Raw genomic sequence first — 25844 nt, forward strand, 5'->3', positions numbered from 1 at the left:
AGCTTAAGTCAAATTTCAGCACAAGATCACATTAACTTCTTACACCTATTTTAAGCCTTCTTCTTCGAAATGAAATGCCCACATTAAATATTATCTCAAAAACTAACAAGAGACAAATCAATCGTATCGAATAAAAGTTGAGAACTGTCAGAATCAATATAGATGGCACTTTTTCATAATAAAGCAGCTAACACTAAACCTCCACGTCCCCAATAAGAGGACAGGAAGACAGCTACAGGTCACAGCATTCTTTTTTGAATCAACACTTTGAGAGGAATGGCTTTGGATTTTCAAATACTGAGATATTAATTATATTCTCAGTATTCTGAGTACACATTGTACACTCACTCTGTTTGACCTCTGAACAAACACAAATACAAAACAAAGGGAAAAAAATGACAGCCGTCAAAGGATATGTCACTTTAAAGCCAACACCTTAACTGACTTGCAAGAACTTTTGCAACATTTTGGGCATCCACATAAAACATAGCCGTTCGCTGCAGAGACTGAAATCATAATGTATGTAGGAAGTATATGGTAATGTCATACAGCACCAGATTTAGTAACATATTAGAGGACCTTTTAGACAGGTGCAACTTTTCCTCACATATATAAATCAATGGGAGGATTTAGGGTAAAGCTGAGGGAGATACACAGTTGTGGAACAAAGAAGAACCTCTGGCCACGTTTATTGGCATCATTTGCTCTTCTTGTCATGAAGAAGTGTTTTGTTAACCCAAATTCTTGTTGAAAAGCTTTTGAGATGCTGTGTCAAATCACTTTCCCCAGTAAGAATCATTTTTTTTACTAAAATGTTGGGTGCAACCCAAAGTGGTGTTAAAAATAATCAAATACTCTTTATCATAACTTAATTATAAGAACTAATAATGCAGGCAAAGACAGGTTTGGAGAAAAGAATTTGATGACTTGATACCATTTTCTACTGCCCAAACTAGTATTCATTGAAGCTAAACTGAGGTATTCTTATGAAGTGTTGTGGTGTGGGGAGGGTTCATTACAAGCACACAGACACACATTAAGAAGAGATGAGAGGACCTTGCAAGGATAGGTCAATCACAAATAAACTCAACAGACAAACATTTAACAACACAAATTAAAACATTATGAACAGCTTATTCAGCTAAACTTCTCAATGTACTACCATATCTGTTCTGCTATCAGGCTGACTTTGGAATTTCAAGTTTTGACTCATCTATTGTATCTTTACATGTCAAAAGTTAATTATATCAAAGTCCCAAGTACAATAGAACTTGTGACAACATGCACAACTTTATGTCCACTGACAATGACATGAACAAAAAGACAATCTGATCTTAGCCTGGTTTTATGCCAAGGGGAATGAATATGTAACAGTTCATCTCTGTTCTTACCTGGCATCTAGGCTTTGTCCTAGTATTTGCAGACAGTTGACAAAAGATGTGGCATTGTTGCCTAGATGCAGAGAAGATCACATGATAAACAGAAAAACCTGTAAAATCTTTACAGGTAGTTTGGCATTGGGAACACAGCTATGTCTACCTGTTCAAACCAGTAAAAGCTACTACTTTGGGGAAATATATATCACATTCCAAGTATGTACCTTAATAAATATCACAGATTAAGAGACAATAAATTCAAAGAAAAAGGATGTTCCTTCGAGTCAAAACTTGTTAATGTTAGGCCTCAAGCATTTGAATTCAATTCATTTCTAAGCTGTTAACAGCACTGAAAATTAACTGTTGAACATCAATATGCTTGAAACCAGTAAAGCCAGCATTAACATGTTGATTTTTCCCAAACATTTTTCCACTTTTATTAGGATTCAAGTAACAAGGTACACCTATTTTATGAGAAAAGACTGGAGCAGGCAGATTGCTATGGAGCAAACTTTTCACCACTGTCAAAGTGAAAGTGTCGAAGTGAAAACCTAGTGTGATTGTAGTTCTGCAGTGGTGCTTTTGAGTTGTAAATTTGTGAGTCTTCAAAATAAAATTATCAGTTTCATCAGTGTTTATGTCCATACACAACTGCATTTTCACAGTAAAGACAACAACAAAGTCAGACTACATTATCTGGTGTCAGCTTTGCAAGCCTACCTTGGCATCCAAACAAAATAATTCCAGAGCATTTTTGCTGCTGGTTGTGACTGCTTTTGATGTCAAATAGGTTCAACAAGAGAGGTACATGTTTATCTGGACTTGCAAGTTATATGTCCCCCAATGCCTGACTTAAGTAGAAATGGTACTAGACCTGAAAAGTATTAGTGTTGCTATGGATTGTGGAACCAGTTTGGCTGTAAAATTGATGGATGGCTCAAGATTATGCACCAACACTCAAACTGCTGTGACGGAAAAGGTATATTTGCTCTACAAAAATCAGAGAGCTCCAGGCAAATCTCACTGAAACTTTTGCTGATTTGAGCGGTACTTAAAGTGCAGGAACACACTACAGGAAGATGTGCAGAAAACGTGTTGTTGTGAACATCTTTTTACTTTGAGGAGATTTGCATGGAGGAGTACTCTTGTCATTTGGATATCATAAGATAAATTGCAATTCAAACCACACAAAACATCTGCTGTGCAGGGGTTGAGTAAAAACATACCCCACAATATCATGCGTGCATGCACACACACCCATGCACTCACTCTAGAATGATGGTAATCTGTTCATCCCCTCTGCAATTAGTGTATAAATGTCTGTGTGAATGGATGACCATGACAACATTGAAAAAGTGCTTTATAAATAAAGTCTGTATTATTTATTAAGTTTTACTCATTACAAATATGGTCAACATGAATAAAACAATTGATGCAAAACTTTGAAGGATAAAAATATTCAACAATGTATCAGCTTTTTGTATGTTAACATCAATATTGCAGTAATGAATGACAGGGCCTGTGTCCAACTAAGCATTCATTTCCAGCTGAAAATATCTTGTTCAGGTCCTCTCTTTCATTGGCTGAGATACTCTGTTATTGTTAGCCCTGTTCAAACCTTGTTTTAAAATGCACCCTGATCTCCACCACATAAGAATCTGATTTGTTAGTTTTAGTTAGTATGTTTGCACAAAATATAATTTTGACTCCAATTTTCCATTTGCTAAGTAATTACACATATTAGGCATACAATTAAAACATACATACTGTGCAGGCTGAAAGGTAAACAATCTTCAAGAACTAGGATATAAAGAAACAGTATGTACATATTTGTGCATATGTGTGGTCTCACTCTCCTGCTCTGTATACAAAAAAGTCCATTTACAAAGTTTTACCTAAAACTGTTTGTAATTATTACAATAGGTTTTACCTACAACTGATTGTAATTATTACAATAGATACGTGCTTTTATGTCAGTACTTTATTTAAGGGAATAAAATCTTGTTTTGGATGATCAAGAATAATGAGAGACTGTGCAGCATGGAAATCAGGCTGGGTCCTGGACAAGGGGCAATTGCATAATCCTCCCATACACAATATCCCCCTTGCGAAACCCCTTTCCGTCAACTGAAAAGATGGGGCCAAAGACTAAACAAGTGACAGAAAAAATTTGTTAGTCTGTGGTGATCCCCAGAGCTCCAGAGGAAGTGAAGCAATGACCAAGATCTCTGTGTAGGTTCTCATTCATCCAGGTCATCGTAGATCGAAGCGAAGCGAACACCAGAGTGTTGTCTGGTTTAAAAGACACAGGGATGCGGTGCTTATTATAGATTCTCCTTAATTTCTCAAGAGAAATTAAGGAGAATCTATAAAACCAGACAACACTCTGAGACCAGACAACACTCTGAGACAAAGACTGGTTCACCCCAAAGATCCCACCCCTCACAGCCAGAAAAGCAATCTGATATACGCTGTCAGATGCAGTGAGGCCTGCACGGATCTCTACATAGGGGAAACCAAACAGCCCCTCAACAAGCGCATGGCCCAACATAGAAGAGCCAACTCTGGAGGACAGGACTCAGCGGTTTTCCTCCACCTCAAGGAGGAAAGCCACTCCTTCCAGGACGATCACGTCCAAATCCTCGACAGATGGTTTGAAAGAGGAGTTAAAGAAGCCATCCACGTCAGGATAGAGAAACCATCTTTGAACAGAGGAGGTGGACTGCGACATTTCCTTTCACCTATTTACAACCAAGTCCTTTCAAAGCTTCCCCAAAGAGTTCAGCTGAAAGACCCATGTGGAACGGCTGATGCCAGCACAGCCCATTAGCATCTGAGTGGTCGGTGAAACTCCCTAACGACCACCCCTGAAACTCCCTGACACCGCACAACGACTGTCGTTTGGGGAGGCCAGGTGAGTCTCGGGAGGGTCATTTCCACCACAATAGCACTGACCACTCCCACATAGGTTTATAAGCTGGAGTTTCCACACTCTTCACTAGAACTGAAGAAGCCTCTCGGATGAGAGGTGAAACGTCTTCAAGATAAACTTACGTCCAGTTGACCAGATTTTACTTCGCTTCGATAAATGACCAAGATCATTTCCATCCATCCATCCATTTTCTTCTGCTTATTCCTGTTCAGGGTTTTCGTTTTTTGATTTTTTTTTGGGGGGGGGGGGGGGCTGGAGCCTCTCCCAGCAGCTTTTTGCCGAGAGGTGGGGTTCACCCTGGACAGGTCGCCAGTCCATCACAGGGCTAACACATACAGACAGACAACCATTCATACTCACATTCATACCTACGGTCAATTTAGAGTATCCAATTAGCCTCGTCCCCAATTGCATGTCTAGTGCAAACTCCACACAGAAAGATCCCGTGCCCAAGCCGAGACTCAAACCCAGAACCTTCTTGCTGTGAGGTGACAGTGCTAACCACTGCACCACTGTGCCGCCACCAAGATAATTTGGTAGGATGAATTGGGAAAATACAATTGATGAGAAAATGGGGAAAAAAAACACAACAGATAAGGAAAAAATGTTACATGTAAGGAGACAAATAAAATTCATGTGACATTTAGTGTTTGTGAAATCTATCCTGACCCCACTAAACTGTGATGGTGATTGTGTGAAAAGTTACAGTGACAACCATCGTGTTTTACTTTAAGTTGAATCTGTCAACTCTAAGCAATCAAAAAAATAACCCCACCAACTCCTTGTCGCAGAAAAGACGCAAAGCTTGTTATGCTGCTGGCATTTGCAGCATAGCTTCAGGATAAAACACTTTGCTGGACACAGGCCTTTAAATTTTTTGTGTGTGGTTTGATGGTACAAAAAGCATGAAAGTAAAATGTAACTTTAGATCTTAACTCAGTACTCCATGTTCCTCCCAAAAAAAGATTGTTAGACCAATTCTTCAAGACATTGCTTTGACCTATATATGTAGTATTTCAGTTTATTGTCATAAGATTTTACTTCATTCAGGGTTTTTTTTTGTTGTTGTTGTTGTTACATTAGATGGTTGTTTGAGATTCACTGTGTAGAATGGCAGTTAATAGTAGGTGATGCACTAAAAGGTTTACTTTTCAAATTACAAATGTGTTAGATTTGCATGGATTAAGATCACAGACGACCACCACAATTATTACAAAGAACTATAAACAGTAGGTAATATTTGCACAATGTGAACAGGGCTTAAAATTCAAAGCACAGTTCCAAAAAACGAAATTCAGTCTTCAGAAATAAAATATTATGATAAAAATAAATTAGGTATGCCTTTGTAACTCCTGTTCCAATTATTCCTGGAAGACTATTTAGACGAAAGCACTTCTTTCCAAATGAATGAACACTAGCAATTGCTCTGGCCAACCAACCACAGGAATACAGTCCATAACCCAGTATTAATACTTAAGAACCAGCAGCAGACAATTCAAAGTCAAGTAAGGTTGTTTCACTTCTTTACTTTAGCTTTGATTGTACAGTTTCTGATCTACAATCATACCTACGGCCTTGTTAGACAAATTGTATTCATGTCAAGTACCCATATGACCCTGTACTAAAACTTTAGGTGGTATCAGAACTTGAACAACACCCAGTCCAACCAGACACATTAATATCTGAATGTAAATTATGTGAAATGTAAGATATTTGCTTTTGTTTTGCATCTGATTGCAACAATCATTGTGACAAAACATAATTTGTGGATTTGCACCAAGGATACAGACAGAACAAAGGGAGAAGGACAAAAGAATTATAATTTTCAGACAGTCAGCCAACCAACATTCTTCAAAACTTCAAAGAAGGAAATTAATTTTAAGAAGAAAAAGAGCCAATTTCGGCTTTAGTATTGTAGTCTGTGAGTGCTCACGCCTTCAGACTGTATAAGAAGCCAGGAGTGGAAATGGAGGGAATAAAAAAAATAAATAAATAATAGTAATAATATACTGGAGTTTACAAAGGCAAATGTGTTTCACAGGGCTATGATGGGATTATAATCATCATTGTTAAACATAATTCATTGAAGTAACTGGTAGGGGTGTTACGAAATTTCCATCACGTAATTTCGCAAAATAAAAAATGACGAAATTAAAATCCAAAGACACAAAATGAAAATCAATGTAAAAAGAAAAAAACAATGCAAAGCGGCGCCACGCACCCCTAACACTAACTAACACTGATGATTTTTGACCCTCTCGTTGACTGTATACACATATCACAAGAAGAAGAAGAACACTCTAACAACGCCATAGAAGATGAGGAAGAAGCTAAACAATTATTTCAAAATGGAGGAAGACAAGGCCAAACAAGTAGCGGATGCTCCTTCATCAAACAAATCAGTTGTGTGGAGTTATTTTGGCTTCCCATGTAAAAGACAAGGCAACAGTGAGAAGATGGTGGTTGAAACAAACACAGCACCGTACACTGCGGCGAGCACTACTAGCATGATAGAAGGGTATGCACCTGTTCACTGAGGTCAGACATTTTTAGATCTAGATTAGACTGCAGCCCTGAGGATTATTTAATATTAGTTTTCCTTATGTAGTTATCCTCATTGTTTATAACAACAAAGCACTTTTTTAATTGAAATTCTACGTTTGTACTTGCATTGTAGTCTAACTAAGGGAAAAAATACAAATATTTTGTTTTTTCAAAGCAAAGAGCATTTTTTTTTATACTGACACAGCAATAACTTGTATGTCTGCATATTAAGGAAGAAAATAAAGAATATTTGATTTTTGAATTTCTGATTTTTGATTTTCTTTACTCTTTATTTCATATCGTGAGTATTTTATATCATGCGCCGTGTTTGATATTTCATATTGTTTTGTGAGTTGACTATTTCGTTGCACCCCTAGTAACTGGGGTTACACCCATCATTACAAAGTAAATTTACCTCAATTATCATCAACTTTCAGAAGATAATAATATCACTCTGTGTCTGGCTTTTAGCAGTGGTGTTTGCAAACCAGACTTTGTTTTCAATGAAGCTCATTTGCATAGAAAGGGGAATGTTTTGCTCCAAATGAAAGCCTGATACATTATTTAAATCCATGCAAATAGCATTTATGTACTGATTTGTTTTACAACGTGGTTGGGGCTGCATTTCAGCTTTGTGGTTCCTTTGTGAATGACATGGGTCCTTTAGTCCTATTCGTACACATTTATTGGTTGCAAAAGGTTTATCATCATTTTATCAATTCACCTCTTATGTGGAAATGTGAAATGTTCACGCGTTGTTACAAGGTGTTAAAAAAAACAACAGTTTAAAAAAGGAAGATTAGTCTAGAGTAGTCTTCAGCAAAGCAAAGGATTCACCAAGAGGGCAAAAGCAGGCGACACTCTCTGTTACATTGGATGACTCTTTGAAATGAGACCAGTTTTGTCAAAGCATAGTGACATATTCAATATCATCACCGTCTTAAAGTAATCACCCAAGTCATTTTGTGACATTTTTTTCTTAAAACAACTACTTATGATGTTTTCTCTCTATTTTTTTTTTTTTTTTGTGTGTGTTTTCTGAAAAGCTTGAAAAAATGACTTGGGTGATTATTTAAAAAAGGCAATGATATATACTGTAAATGCAAAATTTCAATGATGAGATTCCAAAGTGCCATCAAGATATTATGACTGCATATGTGAGTATCTTTGTCCTTTTACAACTAAAATATCAAAATTAACATGGCCAGGTCTCCTGGATCATCATGAAACAACTGCACTTATCTAACATTCATTCCTCACTTTATGTCACATCATTCAATCAATCTTATATCAACCTCAAGAGAAGCAGCAGAAGAAGGGGAGCAAAAGTGCAAACAATAGCCATAAACCATTCTTACCAAATAAGGATATCCTATGTCTGACAAGAACTCCCAGTTTGCAGAAAAGACTAGAAGATTTAAATTAAGAGAGAGAGGAGGAGGCCAGGAGGGAAGCAGAGACAGGGATAAAAGATTGGCGTGAGAGAAATGAGAGAGGCCAAGAGGAAAAACAGGAAACAGGGAAGAGAAACAAAGACAAACAGCTTGATGTTAAGCTGTTGAGATTTCAAACTGCTTTGGAACTTTAATACATTTTTTTTTCAAGTAGAAACAAAACAATTACTGCTATTCAACATTTAGGCAATAAAAAGCACTAGCATGTTGATTATACCCTGTAAACTGGTGGTGCTGCTTTTCCTCTACCTAAGATTTAATTGTGTACTCACTCACCTTGTCACCATCTCCTTCTCTTTGTTAGAGGCATGTCCACCACTACTGATTGGATGGATGGCCGTAGACAGGAAGTATAGCCGGTGGTTTTTGAAGTACTGATCAACCAGTGGCAAGACCACCTGTGGGATAAAAAAATAGAATTACCTCAAAAAGTATAAGGGAATTATACTTATTTTCCATAGCCTCCTCTTTGTATATTCTGGTTCAAATAGATAAGGTTCAAAAAATCTTATCTTTTTAAAGGATGGTTATTTTTGATATTTATTTGGGCTGGGAGAAAACCAAGAGGAAATTAAACACTGTTTAGTGTGTGTTTTTAGTGTTTTTAGTGCTGCTAATGTGTTGCTCTGCCGAGCAAACATAATAGGGTCTTCGCCTGAAGTACCCTCAGGCTTAGGCCCTAATTAAAGCAGCAAGCAGCGTTGGCTGGGCCATTGCACCATCGCACACATTGTGGTGTGGTGTGGTCAATACATAGATGTTTTCAGACCTGGGCTGACAGCTCTGACTTTACCCACCCGTCCTTCCTTCCCCCCGGTGCCCTGTCAGTTTGATGAGGATTTTAGAGAACTCTTTTTGTGGAATATAAGAAATACCATGACTTTGGCAAAATCTTACATTACAATTCACATTTTGGTTTGTAAATTGGCCCCTGATCCAACGATACACGTTTGAAAGTGGTCAGACTTACAGTTTAGATGTCAAAAGCCTCATGTTTGGCATGAAGTATCCAGAGATTGCCTCCTTATTGGTTTACAATGTAAGGTGCAATGTGGCACAGCAACTTTCGGGGCTTCAGAATCCTAACTGTTTGAGTTATGACAAAGTTTTTAACAACTTTAGTTCAGCACAGTGTAATAAGTCATGTATTAAAGTTTGAAGGCGATACCAGTAAGGCTCGAGGAGGAGATAGCATTTGTTTGGGTTCAAAATTGGCACAAAGTTGCACTTTCATGTACATACTGTTGCCTTCTGGCGCTGTAGAACACATTTTGGCACTTTGGGGGTTATTTTTACATTTTAACCAATTTTTCACCTTACCTGATGCGCATGCCAAATTTGATCAGTTTTTTAGCATGTTTAGGGGTGGAATTGAGGTCTGAAGTGGTGGAATAATAAGAAAAAAGAAAAGAAGGAGAGAAAAAGAAATGGAACAGATACAATAGGGTCTTCGCCCCTTTTAGGGCTCAGGCCCTAAATATAGAATTCTACAACAACCAAATTAGAGACATGGAGTAACCTTTTCATGCTGAAAGTGCTACCAAACAGCAAATCAGAATTGGCCAGTAGTGGAGTGTTATAAAACTAGCTATAGATATGGATGTTTGAAATATTGTTTCAAGGCAATAGCTCTGAATGAAATTAAAAAATCTGACCTTTCCAAAGAACTTAATCTGTTGCTCATGAGGAATCTTCTCTCCCTTGGGTCTTCCCCGGTCTAAACAAAATCAAAAACATCTGCTGAAATAGGTTAGATTTAGAAGAAGACATTTACTTATGCACACTATGTAGTAATGTTGCAGTGTTATTCAACTTCTACCTAGTCAGGAGCCACTTTGACAAAAACTGCTTTTACAAAAGCCAAATTTAAAAAATGCCCTCTTCTCCCTGAGAGCAATATGCATCTGAAAATAAGAATAACTCTTCTATGTTATTAAGGAATTAAAAGCATGAAACATAGTCCAGTAAGTAAGTATTATTAAGATTTACTATCATCGCAACCACAATGTGTTGTGTTTACAGTTTCAGAAAACAACCTTTTGACCTACTAAATCTAAACAATGACACATGGTCTGTTGACCAATTAGACAATCTGAGTTCTTCAACTTCTCTTAAGTGCTGTGTCATAGTCAACTGGACTGTTTCAGTTCCCCTGAAGACCTTTTGCCTTTCATTCAAGAGGCTTCTTCAGTTTTAAGTCACTGGTGGGGATTTGCAGGCATTTAAAACTCAGTATGAGTGTGACTTTCTGCAGAGTTGGCAAAATGTGAGCTCCATATTTCAGAGACGTTGAGGTCAGATGAAAGTCATTGATCCAGTTGGTATACATATGGGATGTTGAGCCAGTGTTAATTTTGTTGACGAAAAAATTTTCGTCCTCGTCATTGTCAATGACCTTTTTTTTCTGACTAAAATGAGACGATAACTAAATAAAAATTCATTCACAATGACTAAGACGATGAGGTGTATTGACATTTTCGTCACCAAATAAAAACAAGACAAAAATGTCTGCCAGAACAAGATCCAATCAGAGCTCACTAGTTTGTGGGAGGACATGACAATTTAGAACTTAGCGGAAAGAGTTTGGGGAAAACCAATCGAAAACCAATCGGAGTGATGTCGTCAGAAAGTTCCGAGAGATGTCCGCAGAGTTTATTTGGTACAGGCTAGTAGTTGGAGAAATGTCAATGCCGGGGAGGAAGAGGTGGCAGGATATCTGGACGCACTTTACATTTGATGTAAAAGAAAGCAAAACAGTTTGTAAAAACTATAGCAGGAAGATATCGGGAAAAAAACAGCCAGAATTTGAAGAGGCATTTGGAGTCAAGCCACCGTGAAATACACGCACAGGTAAGCACGTTAAACAAGGGATGGGGGCATGAGGGGTTAATGGAACCCGTTCCACACATCTTGTGCGGTTTATTTTCCTACAACATGCACAAACTCATCCAACGACGCTGGATAAGTTCATTGGACGTGCTTAGCTTACGAGTCAGTGAAATTGTATTGCAGTTGACACATGATGTTCACCAATACGAGCTTTATCAATTATTTAGCGTATACAAATCTCAGAGTCTGGTTATTTTTCACTGTTTTGCTAACCCCTCTCCGCCGTACGCTGAGTTTGGTGAGTTTTCAACGAGGGCTTTGACAAATCAATCAATCGGTGAATCATCATATACGGTGTGGATCCTCGGAGGCTCTGATACCAATCAGAATACAGAATTAAATGTTCATAGAGCTGTGTAAGTTATGAATGTAACTCAACACCGCTGTCCTGTTAAGCTAAAGGTACCTGTAGATTTAAGGTGCATGTGATAAATTTCAACGAATGTTGTTGTAACAAGAAAAAAAAATTAACTCTACCTTATTGTCTTTATAATAGCTACAGAAGACTTCAGATTACCACATTGGGCCACAGAGTGCAAAGAAACCAAGTGTCCCAGCAAAACATTTCAGCAGCTATTTTAAGTATTTCAAAGTACAAACCTGACTCTAAAGAGCAGCAGACAAAGGAGGAGGCTATAGCAAAATGGATTGGACACACTGGACTACCAGTTACTACAGTCGAAGATGTGGACATTATTCTTATGATGGAAGCAATAGATAAGAAACTGACTGTTCCCAAAAAGACCAAAATAAGCAATCTAATAGACAAACTTTTATGAAGCAGAAGAAAATTCAAAAGGAGATTGGCTGCTGAGCGGAGGGTTTCAATTGGAATTGATCTGTGTAATTTCCATTATTCCATTCCATTATTACTGTTAAAAAGAACATTTTAATAATAATTATATCTACATATGTGTGTTCTTTTTAGATGTCATCACAGTGACATGGATTTAAAACGGACACCATATGTGATGCACACGTTGCAGCTTGTGGTCCACGTGATACAGAGGGAGGCAGGTGTCAAGAGAGTCTTTGATAAAGTAAGGTCAATTGTGAAGCTTTTCCGCACAACCTCAGTTGCAACACAAAGGATAATGGATGCATGTGGCCTTATTGTTGTAAATGACTGCCCCACACACTGGTCAAGCACATTCAGCATGGTTGCAGGATTCCTCAAAGTGAAAGACTCAGTTTGCCAAGTCCCCAATGACATGGGATGGGACAGCTTGCTCCCTAGTGAATGGCAAAAGCTGAAGTCATTGCATGAACTACTGCTGCCTTTTGCAGAGCATACTCAGACCCTTCAGAGTGACACTACAGTATGTCTACCGGAGTTCCATCTCTCTGCACCAACCGCCGCCTGCATTGCCCCCCTACCCCCCTCCTTTTTTTCACCCCTGCTGTTATACTGGCCTGCGCTCCCCTCCTATGAGCCAGTCTGCCATCCAGTCCCCCATCAAGCTGGCTTGCTCTCCCTGCCTCCCCTTCCAGAAGCTTCCTTCTTCAGCTGTTAGTAACATTTCCATGTTTCCCACATTTTGTATTGTAAACTTTTTTTTTGTCTGTAACAACATCTATTGCATGTCTGTCTGTCCTGGGTAAGTGACCACTCCTCTGCTGCTCACCCTCTTTCTCGGATTTTTTCCTGTTAAAGGTTTTCTATGGAGTTTTTCCTCAATCGATGTGAGGATCTAAGGGCAGAGGATGTTGTTATGATGCCATGTGAAGCCCTTTGAGACAAACTGTTTGTGAAAACGGGCCATACAAATAAAATTGCCTTGCCGTGCCTATGTCCATGTCACTGGTGGTCCCTGCCGTCTTTGATCTGCTCAGCTGACTTAGAAGAGAAAAAAAATCATAGAGACCTTGCTGCTCTTGCTTTGAAAATGAAAAGAAATATTAACCAGCACAACCTGGTTTTCACCACTTGTGGCAGCTGCCTGCTTTATCAACCCTACTGTTAGTGAAACCTTACTTGATGATGATCACAATATTCAGGAATTGCTGAAACAGGCTGAGGAGTATGTGGCCCAAAATACTCATTCACACCCACAATATGAGGATCAGCCTGAAGATGATGGTGAGGGGAATGAGAAGGAACGAGAAGAACTAGAACAAGCACAATCAACATCATCCAAGCAGCCAGTCTTCAGGTTCTGTTCAAAGTCTTGCATAAAGCCTAAAATGAAAGCCTCTGCAAACATTGTAAAACAGTAAATTAAAAAGTATAAAGATGAGCTTTCACATCCAATCACCTGCGACCAACAACAGGATTCTGGCTGGAAAAAAGTGACATTTTTCATCACACCAACAACCTTTTGCATTGAACTTTTTGGCTATACCAGTCTCCCAAGCTTTTGCAGAGAGGGTTTTCAGCATCACAAGAGACATCATTAGAGGAAAGCGCAACAGAGTGAGGTTCTTGTTGGAATGAAGTGCTTTCCTTAAAATGAATAGAGCCAAATAATTTTGTTGACTGCACTAGCATCACTTTTCTTCTTTACATGGCACCGATTGTTTTTTCTTTTATCAATGCTGTAGTTCTACAATGATACTATATCTTCATGGTTATTATTTTGAAGTTGAAATGTTATAACAGTATGGTTTCAGTTTCTGATGCCACTGATAGCCTTTTTGAATGTTTTGAAACATGTTATTAATAGGTTTAAATCCTGATTCTAGTTGAAGTGATATATTTGAATTTAAGATGACTATTCAGCAGTGAACTGAAGCAATAATACCATTTTTTCCTCTTTTCAATTCTTGTGTGATTATGATTCAGAGAGAGCAGGCCTGATGGCATTATAACCTATGCATTTTTTCTTTCACGTTTTATTTTTGCACTAATGGAACTGCTAATTTAATAGTGTTATGGACAAATAAATGTTTGTTGTAAATAAGTTAAATCTATGTCAGTGTGTGAATTCATTCTTTAACACAGGCTGTGTTGAGCCGACCTGACTATATGGGGCATTTGAACAAGTGGGATCCAAGTGTGAAAGGGTGTTGAGTTTCCTAGGGAGGGTGTTCATGACTGTATTGGGTGACAGGTAGTGATGAAGGTCGCCCTCTCCATCAACCCCTTATTTAATGTCTTCTCTGGCCAAGTTGTGTACCTCTGTGTCCTCGAAAAAGCCCCCTAATGACCTACATTAATACCAACTGGGCCAACACCTCTTATGTGACCTCAACAACTTTGAGACGTGGAACTCAATGGCTATCATTGACTCTGTAGAAAGTCACACCTACACAGTTATAAAACCTGCAACTCCCCACCAGTGACTTCGACCTGGAGAAATCTCTTGGGTGAGATGCAAAATGTCATTAAGGAAACTGAAACAGTTGACTATGATACTTTGATGATAGCTTCCAATCAGGAGCAGCCAAAGATCACCAAGGCACAAAAAAGTTATTCGCTAGTTTCTGAATGTCTTACTCATTTAACCAAAGATCAACATCAAGAGACAAGATAGTCATCTACAAGTGTTTAGCTGCCACTCTGCAGAGCACTGCTGGGATGTGCCTGAAAAGAGCTGCTTCTGGTGGAAACCAAAGGATTGATTGGTATGGCCGTGATTACTTTAGGTGACTGCAGTGCAGCAGTAACACGACACAGACTTTTTAGAAACAGATTTTTGTTAGACTATAACTTAAAAAAAAAAAAAATCAGCTATGAAAGAGCCCTGTGTGCCTCACGAGTCGTTGGCAAGAGTATGGCGGTGTGAAAGTGTTTTGCTCTGCTCTATTATCAAACCAAGGAATTATCAGTTACACACTTTCACTTTATACACGTATTAATCATATATCAGAAGAGCCTCACCAAACTCCATCATGTGCTGGTGAGCCTGGTTTACATATGTGATGAGCTGCTGAAGGAAGGTGTAGGCAAATCGTTTCTCTATGGCTGGTGTGTCCAGCTCCTGTGACTTCACACCTCTGGAAAAACAAGTACACTGTTGAAGAAGCATCCAGAAATTCTAGGAAATCTAAAGGCAAGTTAAAATGCGATGATGAGTATCAATTTAATCTGTGTGTAACCAGGAAAAAAGCAGATTTGAGATGTATGAAGTCTACCTTTTAAAAGGCTGGAAAATATGAGGAAAATATTTGCTCCGTCATGTGTCGAAAAGAAAAAGTGGTCTAATTCTTCCAAGAACTCTTTGCTATGTTGCAGAGCACACCAGTTTACCCCTGCTCACTGTTTTTCTATACTTCAGTGTATTGACCTCATTCAGTAATGGAAGAGAGGGATAGAAATGCTGTGTCAAATAACATAAGCCAGTGGTTTTTATTTTGACCACTTCCCTTTGATGCAAAAATCTGACATACAATTTTAGGTTCTGAGTTCATTAAGAATTATGGAGCTGTTCTGAGCTGTTTTTGGACTTTTTTTCCAAAAAGAATTATCAACGTGTTCAAGCCCACCATAGACTACAATTTGTTCACCTATTGCTTTGGACACCATGCCAGTCTAATACAATACGTATTTTCTCAATAGTATTTTTATATACCAAAGGTGGATTTTTATTTTTTAAATAATTACATACTTGGATATGTCAGTGTTCCTCCCCCTCCCCCCCCCCCCCCCCCAAAAAAAACATTTTGAGTAATGTCAGTTTAAGAGAAACATTCATTCCTCCTCAAGCATAAATGTATGTCCATCAAACACGATCATGGAAATAGATAGTAAGTAAACAATAAATGTAAAAAAAAAAATGTTATAAGAGCATACTGCATGACCATAGTTTTCTTTAAAATGAAATAAGTCATGAAGAAATAGATAGATACCTTTTGAAATAAAACAAAACCTGTCTAAAGACAATTTCTGTAACTTTATGAGACACCAATGGCGTCATATTCATGATAAGTTATTCTGAATTGTACTCTTTAACTTTCTTCTTCCTTCCCACAATTAATGAAAAAGTTCAAACACACATAAAAAGAACTACATACTTTTACTAAAATACTATAATTAAAAAAAAAAAATTACCATTGCCCAAGTCTAAAGACTCTTGATAGATGGTTGGTTTGAATCTTATCATAAAACAAACACGACTTAAAATAAAGTTATAAGTTTCATGGCATTTCGTGTTCCCAGGGGCTTGGCAAGAATAGCAGTTATCTTGTATTTACATCTTATGTGTATCACATGTTGGTTGTTAATGCACACTGCAGCTACTTCTGAATATATTCCGGTAAATTTTATGACACCCTTTTAATGGCACTGCAGCAGCACCAGGGGCAGAAGGAGGAAAGTTATTTTGACTGATGAAATCACCACTATAAATCCTGTGAACACAGGTGACTGTAAGGAGAACTACTTTGTATGCAACAGTCCACAGTTAATTCAATCAGTGGCAAATAGTGGGTTTTGGCTTTTCAACTGGAAGCCGCGCAGTGGTTTTCCTTGATTGTCAAGGAACAAACCAGTTCAGTTGTGGTCATGTCATATCATCTAAATCTTTGTTTGTCCATTAATCAAAAATAGCACTGAACCTGCATACAGTGTAAAAAAATGATAATAGCCACTTCAGTATTATTGTAGCATTTCCAAAAATGCTGGACCATTGCTCGAGTTTGGTGTGAGCACACAGAAGAGATTCAAATTGCTGCACATTCCGTTGTCTAAGACTTCATTTAATAATAATCAAACACAAATTTAAAAACATAATAGGATCTTCGCCTGAAGTATCTTCAGGCTCAGGCCCTAATAATTAGAACTCTGCAGGCTTTGCAGGTTTCCATTGTTTCACATGGTCTGATTTTATTTACATTCTTAATTAAAATGAAGCAATCATAGACACCCAAAAACGTAAAAGGTAATGGTATCAAATATGTACAGCATTGAAAATATCCTACCTGGACACAGTGTAGCCACTTATCTGGAGGAACTTGAGAATGTCCTGCGCTTTTTCTCTGTCATTCGATTTCTCTTTGGCAGTCAGCGTATCATAGGGAACAAGGAGGGGATGATTTCCTCCACCTGGGGACAATGCAAAGACAGCAGTAGGGAGAACAAAAATAACAAGATGATTTGTAGGGAATGTTGACTCATTTCCACCACTCTGAGGGCTGAATAGAGCTAGTTAGTTTTAGAACAGGATTTTATGACAAAATTAGCATCAATCAGTATGCGCAGAACATCAAACACAACTCTAGTGAAATGACTTTGACACCAAAAAATGTAGCAAAGCTCAAATAGAGGAAGACAGCTCAACCATTAGGTGTTGATTATGGACTATATTTGCATCTGTCTTGAACCATGAACTTTTGAGGCTTTTTTGGCCCAGGTACATTATTGTGCAACTAACTCCTCTGCTTTCCTCTGACATAAGGAGCAAAACACAAGGCTTTAAGTAAATCAGATGAAATGCACATCATTTATGATTTATAGATATTTAAAATTGAGTTTGATTTCACCCCCCAAAAAAGGTGTGTTGCATCTGCTGACATTTTCAGAACTAGTTTTTTTTTATATTGTTATTGAAATTAATGCATTTTATTGGCAGCCCTATTTTGAACACAACTGTCTGACAAGCCTATCAGACCAATCAGTACCAGACATCAGTACTAGTAAAGTTTGCTATGAGCACATTGAGCCCTGGTGGACTGATTGATAAAAGTATGTGGTTTTACTCTGCATTAACAGTGGGGTTTTTTTGTGTTACTGTCAAACAGAGTAGTCCAGTGGATGAGACGTCGAAAAATTGTTCATAAGTGTGAGTACTGTGTAAGAATTACAACCATTATGGTAGTTATGTCTATGTTTATTCTAGTTTCAACCGTGCACTTTTAATGTACTAATTATGTAGACACAAAAATGTTGAGAAAAAACATCCAAGTTTTAAAACTATCCCTTAAATTTAAGTAAAGAAAAAAGGGATGAGTATTAAAAAGATCTACTCATCTCCTTAAGCAAACGGATTGTCAAAAATCAGAATCATTTTTGTTGTCATTATATACTAGAACAATGTAACTTCCTGTGGCATCTCTTTCAGGAAAAGTAGGAAAGAAAAAAAGGGGAAAGTAATATATACTGTATATAGATAGATAGATAGATAGATAGATAGATAGATAGATAGATAGATAGATAGATAGATAGATAGATAGATAGATAGATAGATAGATAGATAGATAGATAGATAGATAGATATAGATATGGATATAGATATATAGATATAGATATATAAAAGCAACCATTAGCTGTAGGGCATAAATATATATATATATACAGTAGCATCAGTGACAAATATACATAAAGATTCTGCAGCTTCAGATGAGAAAAAATGTGCAGTTTTATACACGTCTGTGCAATGAGCAAATATAGGAGGTATTTGGAAGTGTGCTTACAAGAGAGGAGTGATGCAAGTTACAGCTATGGGACTGAAGTTGTTTGTATGTAACTAAAAAAATGTAAAATCAAATCAAACATCCTATTCCACAGACCATAGTCATTTGTAAGAGTGGTTGAAATTAAAAGTTATATTACATTTATCGGACGGCACGGTGGTACAGTGGTTAGCACTCTCCCGTCACAGCACGAAGGTTCCAGGTTGGAGCCCTGGCTCCAGCATGAGGTCTTTCTGTGTGGCGTTTACATGTTCTCCATGTGCCTGTGTGGGTTCTCTGGGTATTCTGGTTTCCTCCCACAGTCCAAAGACATGCAAGAAGGGACTAGGCTTATCAGATACTCTAAATTGACTGTATTTGTGGCTGTGAGAGCGAATGGTTGTCTGTCTATATATGTTGGCACTGTGATGGACTGGCAACCCATCCAGGGTGTACCCAGCCTCTTGCCTGAAGGCAGCTGGGATAGGCTCCAGCCCCCCCACTTAACGGGATAAGCGGTAGAAAATGGATGGATGGATTGATAGATGGATTAAGTTTATAAAGATGACTGTGCGTTCTATGAAACTGATGTCACACACAGATTAGAATTTATTCAGAGTGGTCTATAGTTTTTGATGTTTGGATTAATCTGTGATTCACAGACAGTCTACACTTATGTTAATATATAGATGACTAATGTCCATGATTTGTGTTTACGAAGTACATGGTTCTCTGTTTTTTTATGTCTTTGTTTGACCTGATTTGTAACTATGTGAGCACCTCCCAACATATGCATGTGGATGATTTATGTTTTTTTTCTGTGTCTACATCAAATGGCTAGTACCAGTATTTCTGTATGACGCTGATGAATCTCAGAAAATCTTGCAGGAGTGCCACTATTTACATCCGATAATTATTTTATCTCCAATTATTGACAGTAGGGGAGCAGCCATGACCAATTAGACATTTAAGAGGAAGTGCACCTGTTCAACATTCTGTGGATATTATGTTGTGTTGGATTTACCTTTGGCTTCCAACTCCATTTTCTTTTTCCTTGCCCAGATATTATGATAATTCTCTGCAAGCAGCTCTGCCATTGACTAAAAAAAAAAAAAGACAATTAGACAGCACAGATTTAAAAACCTGTTCATTCATGTTGTCTTTGACTTTAAATGTCAATGGTGTAATGGCCCATGGCAACTCATGGATCATAATTTAGTTTGTTTTGTTTTAGGTTGTTGGGTCACGAGATGTTTGGATATGGATATGATTTGGTTCTGATTCAGAAGGCCACATTTACATTTTAAAATAAATTATCAGTATATAATTCATGATTACTTTTAAAACAGAGTGAATCTCTAAAATGAGGACCTTCTAAGGAAGCAATCCCAATGACATTAAATTCGGTGTCATGTACCATTATAATAGAGGACCCTGTTGTAAACTTTTGTCCCTCCCAAATTGATCATTTTATCAATAGTGCATCAAGCATCCTACCATCAACTTTGAACTGCGTTGCCCCATTAAAAAGAAAGGATAAAAGCACTATGGTACAATTTTGAAACCCAACAGCTTAAACAAACAATTCAGAAACTGGATAGGCTATAGCATGACTCCAAACTGGAAGAGCCGCATGTAATCTAGCAAGATTGCCTTAAAACTTCTAGGAAAACCCTTCTTAAAACTAGAGCAGCCTATTACTGAGCATTAAAGGGGGAACACAAGAAAAAACCCATGTTTCTCTTCAGCACTGGAGCAAAACTGAGTGAGCCACAGTTATTGAGCCAAGTATTCCTGTTTCCTTGAGTACAAATGTCTTCATAAACTTTTTAATGATAAATCAGAATCAGAAAACCTTTATTAATCCCTTGCGGGAAATTGTTGAAAAACAGAAAAGAAATATAACATTAAACTAAATTAATATAAAGTTTAGAAAGTGAAGCAGAAGCAACTGTTACAGGCTGCATGTGAGTCGACACATGTGCACTAATAAAATTCTACCTCGAAGAGATAAAATTCTTCTCCTCCTGCCATCAGCTGACCTCATGTTATCTTTAAACTCAAAAACCTTAAAGACAGCTGTAACCCCAAACCTGGATGAAATTAATTATATCCATTTTGTCATCTTGTTGAAATATGCTTGGATGACGCTTCTGAGGAAGTATGGAGTCACAGTTGAAACTGTCAAGTAGGTATGAAACATCACTCTCTCATTTGTCTGAAAATAAGAAAGTCTGAGCATAATAAACCTGGAACGCTTTCCCATTGACCTTAGTACAAATATTTTTTTCTTCCAAACTATCTACCTGTCTCCTACACCCCATCCCAACGAAACTCCTTAAAGACACTTTACCCCTAGTTAGCGCGCTCTAGTTAGAGCCTGGTTTATGCTTCTGCATCACGTAACGGCGTACCTATGCCGTCGACGCAGACCCCTACACGGACCTGATGGCGTCAACGCGTCGTGACGTGAACGTCAAGGACCGTGATTGGTCCGCTCAGAGGAGGTCGCCGAATGCATGAGGAGGTGGAGGAACCTCCACCACAAATATGTGCGTCTCCAGAAGAAAATGGCCACAAGGGGTCATGTTTGTCATGTTCAAAGTTTATAGTTTGATTCATGAAAGCAAACAGTCGTTCAAAGAAAAGCCCTGGAATATCTGTTGTAAATAGTTTTGTTTTGGAATCTGACAAGAGCCCCCGAAACCATACACAGACACAGCCACACACCCCTAGCGGCTTGGCGGTGAATTGCAGAGCAACATGTTCCTTCGACGCAGAACTTTGAATGCTCAATGATGGCGTAGGGTCTACACCGTTGCTGCGACACAAGCATAAACCAAGCTTTAGACATGAACAATGTCATCAGTGTCATCTGGTTACATTCCACAGTCCTTAAAGCACCAGTAATTTAACCCTTTTTCAAAATAACAATTCTAGATCTAGAAGTTTTGGCCAACTATCGACTAATATCAAATCTTCCTTTTCCTCTCCAAAGTTCTTGAGAAAGCAGTTGCTGAACAGTTTCGTGACTTCTTCAAAACAAGTCTGTGTCCTGAATGTGTGGGGTCTGCAGAGATGTTGGCTGCCCGTTTCCTGACCCTGGACCAGTACAAGTCCTGAATGGAACGTCAGCACCGATGATCCTCTCTGCAGACCGGATTGTCCGTTGCAGTCTGGACCTGGCCTTTTTAGTGGCTGATCCAAACCAGACAGTGATGGAGGTGCAGAGCACAAACTGGATGATGGCAGTTAAGAAGATGGTCAGCAGTTCCTGTGGTAGGTTAAACTTCCTGAGCTGTCGTACAACCTCTGCTGGGCCTTCTTCTGGTGTCAAGGTTTTTGGTGGAAAGTGAGGTGGGAGACCCAAATGCAGACAGTTGGATGGGAAGACTTGACGAGAAGCTGTAGACTTGACGTGAGGCTGAAGACTTGATGTGAGGCTGAATATTTGACGTGAGGCTGAGGATTTGACGTAAGGCTGAAGACTTGACTTGTTGTGACTAGAGACTTCACGTGACTGCAGACAGATGACATGACGGAAGACTGAGAACTTGAGACAGACCATGAACATAACTACACAAGACAGCAAAACTAACAATGACCCAACAACAAAAAAGGGAACACACAGAGGTTAAATACAAGGGGGTAAACGGGGCACAGGTGGTGCAATCAACCAGATGAGACACATAAGGTAATCACAGGAGGGAGGTCAGAAAGACAGGACATGACTTCAAAATAAAACAGGATGCACGAGACAGGGATCGTGACAGTACCCCCCCCCCCCCCCAAGGGATGGCTCCCAGACAACCCAACAACAAAAAACTACACCAGGGTGGGAGGATGGTGGCCAGGAGGCGGTAAAGAGAAAGAAAACACCAGTGAACTAAATAAAAAATAAAAACACTCACTCACCACACCCGTGGGCAGAACCATAACACAGTGTCAAGAGGGCGGCCAGGGGGCCGCGCGGACCATGGAGAGTCAGGGGGGCGACCAGGGGGGCGACCAGGGGGCCGCGCCACAAGGCAAAGAGTATCTGGGGGGCGGCCCGGGGTGCCATGAAGAGCCGCCGGAGCAAGAGAGACATCCGCCTGGATCCTTGTAGCAGAGGAGGCGTCTGCTCAGACCCTCGGAACAGGAGAGGCCTCCGCTCGTACCGGGAACAGGAGAGGCGTCCGCTCGGACTGGGACCAGGAGAGGTGTCCGCTCTGACCCTCGGAGCAGGACCAGGAGAGGCGTCCGCTCGGACCGGGACCAGGAGAGGTGTCCGCTCTGACCCTCGGAGCAGGACCAGGAGAGGCGTCCACTCAGACCCTCGGAGCGGGGCCAGGAGAGACTTCCACTCAGACCCTCAGAGTGGGAACAGGAGAGGCGTCCGCTCAGACCCTCGGAGCAGGAGTAACACCAGCCAGGACCCTCGGCGCCAGACCAGGAGTGACGCCAGCCAGGACCCTCGGCGCCAGACCAGGAGTGACGCCAGCCAGGACCCTCGGCGCCAGACCAGGAGTGACGCCAGCCAGGACCCTTGGCGGCGGAGAAGGTGTAGCAGCTGCTGGGATAGGGATGGTGCCCGCCAGAAGCCTCGGTGCCAGGACAGGAGTGGCAACCGCAAGGACCCTTGTCGGAGGAGCAGGGGTAGTGCCAGCCAGGACCCTCGGTGCCGGAACAGGAGTGATGTCCGCCAGGACCCGTGGCGGCGGAGAAGGTGTAGCAGCTTCTGGGCTTGGGATGAGGGCTGGACCTGGCTGCCTAGGAGCACGAGGGTGGCCAGCCTTCACATTTCCCTCAGGCTGGGAGCTCCTGGGCCTCCCGGATGGGGGCCGAGCCAACCTGCGGGCTCGCTGCACTGAGAGAGGACCCCCGAAGGCCAGTCGGGTGCCCGTGAAGTCCTCCTCCCTTTGTGACTTTCTTTCCAGATTCTTTTTTGCCATAAAGGCAAAGTATTCAAAAAGAGTCATCATACGTGGGGGGAACTTGTCTGCTGGGTCTTTCTGGGTTGGGTCATTCTGTCAAAGTTTGTGGCGGAAGATGAGGTGGGAGACCCAAATACAGGCAGTTGGATGGGTGGTGCACAAAAGAGGTTTATTGTTCAACGGGGTGACTGGGGGCTCCACGTGACAGCTGGAGACTTGACGTGACGTGAGAGCTGGAGACATGACGTGACGTGAGAGCTGGAGACATGACGTGACGTGAGAGCTGGAGACATGACGTGATGTGAGAGCTGGAGACGTGACGTGACGTGAGGCTGGTGAAATGACGTGACGTGAGGCTGGACACGTGACGTGACGTAAGGCTGAAGACTTGACGTGAGACTGAAGACTTGACATGAGACTGAAGACTTGACTTGACGTGACTAGAGACTTAATGTGACTGGAGACAGATGACATGACGGGAGACTGGAAACTGGAGACTGAGAACTTGAGACAGACCATGAACATAACTACACAAGACAGCAAAACTAACAATGACCCAACAAAAAAGGGAACACACAGAGGTTAAATACAAGGAGGTAAACTTGGCACATGGGTGCAATCAACCAGGTGAGACACATAAGGTAATCACAGGAGGGAGGTCAGGAATACAGGACATGACTTCAAAATAAAACAGGAAGCAGGAGACAGGGATCGTGACATCTGGACAGTGTCTATGTGGGAAGTTGACTTCAGGTCCTCGGAGCGGGAGAGAGTGCATCCAAGAAACCTGAAGGTATCCTCAGTAGACACTGTGTTGTTGAGGATGGGGAGAGGGGGAGTGTTGGTGGGCTTCTCCTAAAGTCCACTGTCATTTCCACAGTCTTGAGCAGCTTGAGCTCCAGGTGGTTCTAACTGCACCAGTGGACAAGCTGTTCGAACTCCCATCTGTAAGCAGACTCGTCACCATCCCAGATCAGACCAATGACAGTGGTGTTGTCCCCAAATACAGGAGTTTCACAGAAGGGTCCCCTGATGTGCAGTCATTTGTGTAGAGGGAGAAGAACAGTGGGGAGAGGACACACCCCTGGGAGGTGCCAGTGCTGATGGTCTGGATGCTCCACATGATGCCGCCCAGCCTCACCTCATGCTGACTGTCAGTCAGGAAGCTGGTAATCCACTGACAGGTTGGGGGAGGCACTGACAGCTGGGTGAGCTTCCAGCGGAGGATTTTGGGGATGAAACAAACAAGACCCTTGCATATGTCCCTGGGGAGTTGAGATGATGCAGGATGAAGTGTAGTCCCATGTTGACTGCATCATCCACCGACCTTTTTGCCCTGTAGGCAAACTGCAGGGGTCCAGCAGGGGTCCCGTGATGTTCTTCAGGTGGCTCAACACCAGTCTCTCAAAGGACTTCATGACCATAGATGTCAGGGCGACAGGCCTGTAGTCACTTAATCCTATGGTGGAGGGCTTTTTGGGGATGGGGATGATGGTGGAACACTTGAATCAGGAGGGCACTTCACATAGCTTCAGAGATCAGTTAAAGATCTGGGTGAAGATGGGAGTCAGCTGGTTAGCACAGACTCTCAGGCAGGAGGGGGACACACCATCAGGTCCGGGGGCCTTCCTGATCTTCTGTTTCTGGAAGAGCCGACACACATCCTCCTCACAGGTCCTTAGTGCAGGCGGGGGGCCTGGGGGGAGGGGAGAGGATGTTGCAGGTAGTCCCTTTGTTTTGGTGAGAGGTGAGAATGGAGGGTTCTCAAACCTGCAGTAGAAGCCATTCAGATTGTTTGCCAGACTGGGGTTTTCCACCAGGTGGGGGGATAGACTGTTTCTGGCCTGCTTAAACACGGCCCAGTCCCCACTCCTGTAGGCCACCTCCTTGTACTGGCGCAGCTTCTTTAGGTTGGGAGTGGACCAGGGTTTGCTGCTGTTGTATGTGCAGAAAGTCTTCGTCTGCACACACATGTTCACACAAAAGCTGATGTAGTATTCACAGTGTCAGTGAGTTCATTAAGGTCTGTGGCTGCAGCTTCAAAAACACTCCAGTCAGTGCAGTCAAAGCAGGCCTGTAACTCCAGCTTTGACTCCTCTCTCCATTTCCTCACAGTCCTTACAACAGGCATAGAAATTTTTAATTTCTGCCTGTAGGTCAGGATGAGATGAAGCAGACAGTGGTCAGAGAGTCCTAAAGCTGCTCGGGGGACAGCGCAATAAGCGATAAGCATTAGCATTACCCTGGGCTCCAGCATTACCGGAAGGAATCTGGGAGTTATCTTGATCAGGATCTGTCCTTCAAGTCCCACATAAATTAAATCTCTGCCTCCTTTCATTTACGTAACATCACTACGATCAAGCATATTCTGTCTCAAAAGAATGCAGAAAAACTACTCTTTGCC

General features: G+C 40.7%; 1 protein-coding gene across 11 annotated transcripts in view; it reads right to left on the reverse strand.

Moving 5' to 3' along the window:
- ryr2a (ryanodine receptor 2a (cardiac)) overlaps window positions 1–25844 on the reverse strand; it is a 330466-nt gene that overhangs the window by 126453 nt on the left and 178169 nt on the right. For all 11 annotated transcript variants that reach the window (XM_086195802.1, XM_086195797.1, XM_086195796.1 and 8 more), the window contains 7 exons: window positions 19549–19624; window positions 17055–17178; window positions 15016–15131; window positions 9962–10023; window positions 8583–8704; window positions 8211–8260; window positions 1392–1452 (listed from right to left, as the gene is read on the reverse strand). In XM_086195802.1, coding sequence (XP_086051928.1) covers window positions 1392–1452; window positions 8211–8260; window positions 8583–8704; window positions 9962–10023; window positions 15016–15131; window positions 17055–17178; window positions 19549–19624 — 611 coding nt within the window. The remainder of the gene's footprint in view (window positions 1–1391; window positions 1453–8210; window positions 8261–8582; window positions 8705–9961; window positions 10024–15015; window positions 15132–17054; window positions 17179–19548; window positions 19625–25844) is intronic.

This window comes from Aulostomus chinensis, chromosome 23 (assembly GCF_037954235.1).
Source record: "Aulostomus chinensis isolate RoL2024-O1b breed Wild chromosome 23, RoL_Achi_v1.0, whole genome shotgun sequence".
Classification (NCBI taxonomy): domain Eukaryota; kingdom Metazoa; phylum Chordata; class Actinopteri; order Syngnathiformes; family Aulostomidae; genus Aulostomus; species Aulostomus chinensis.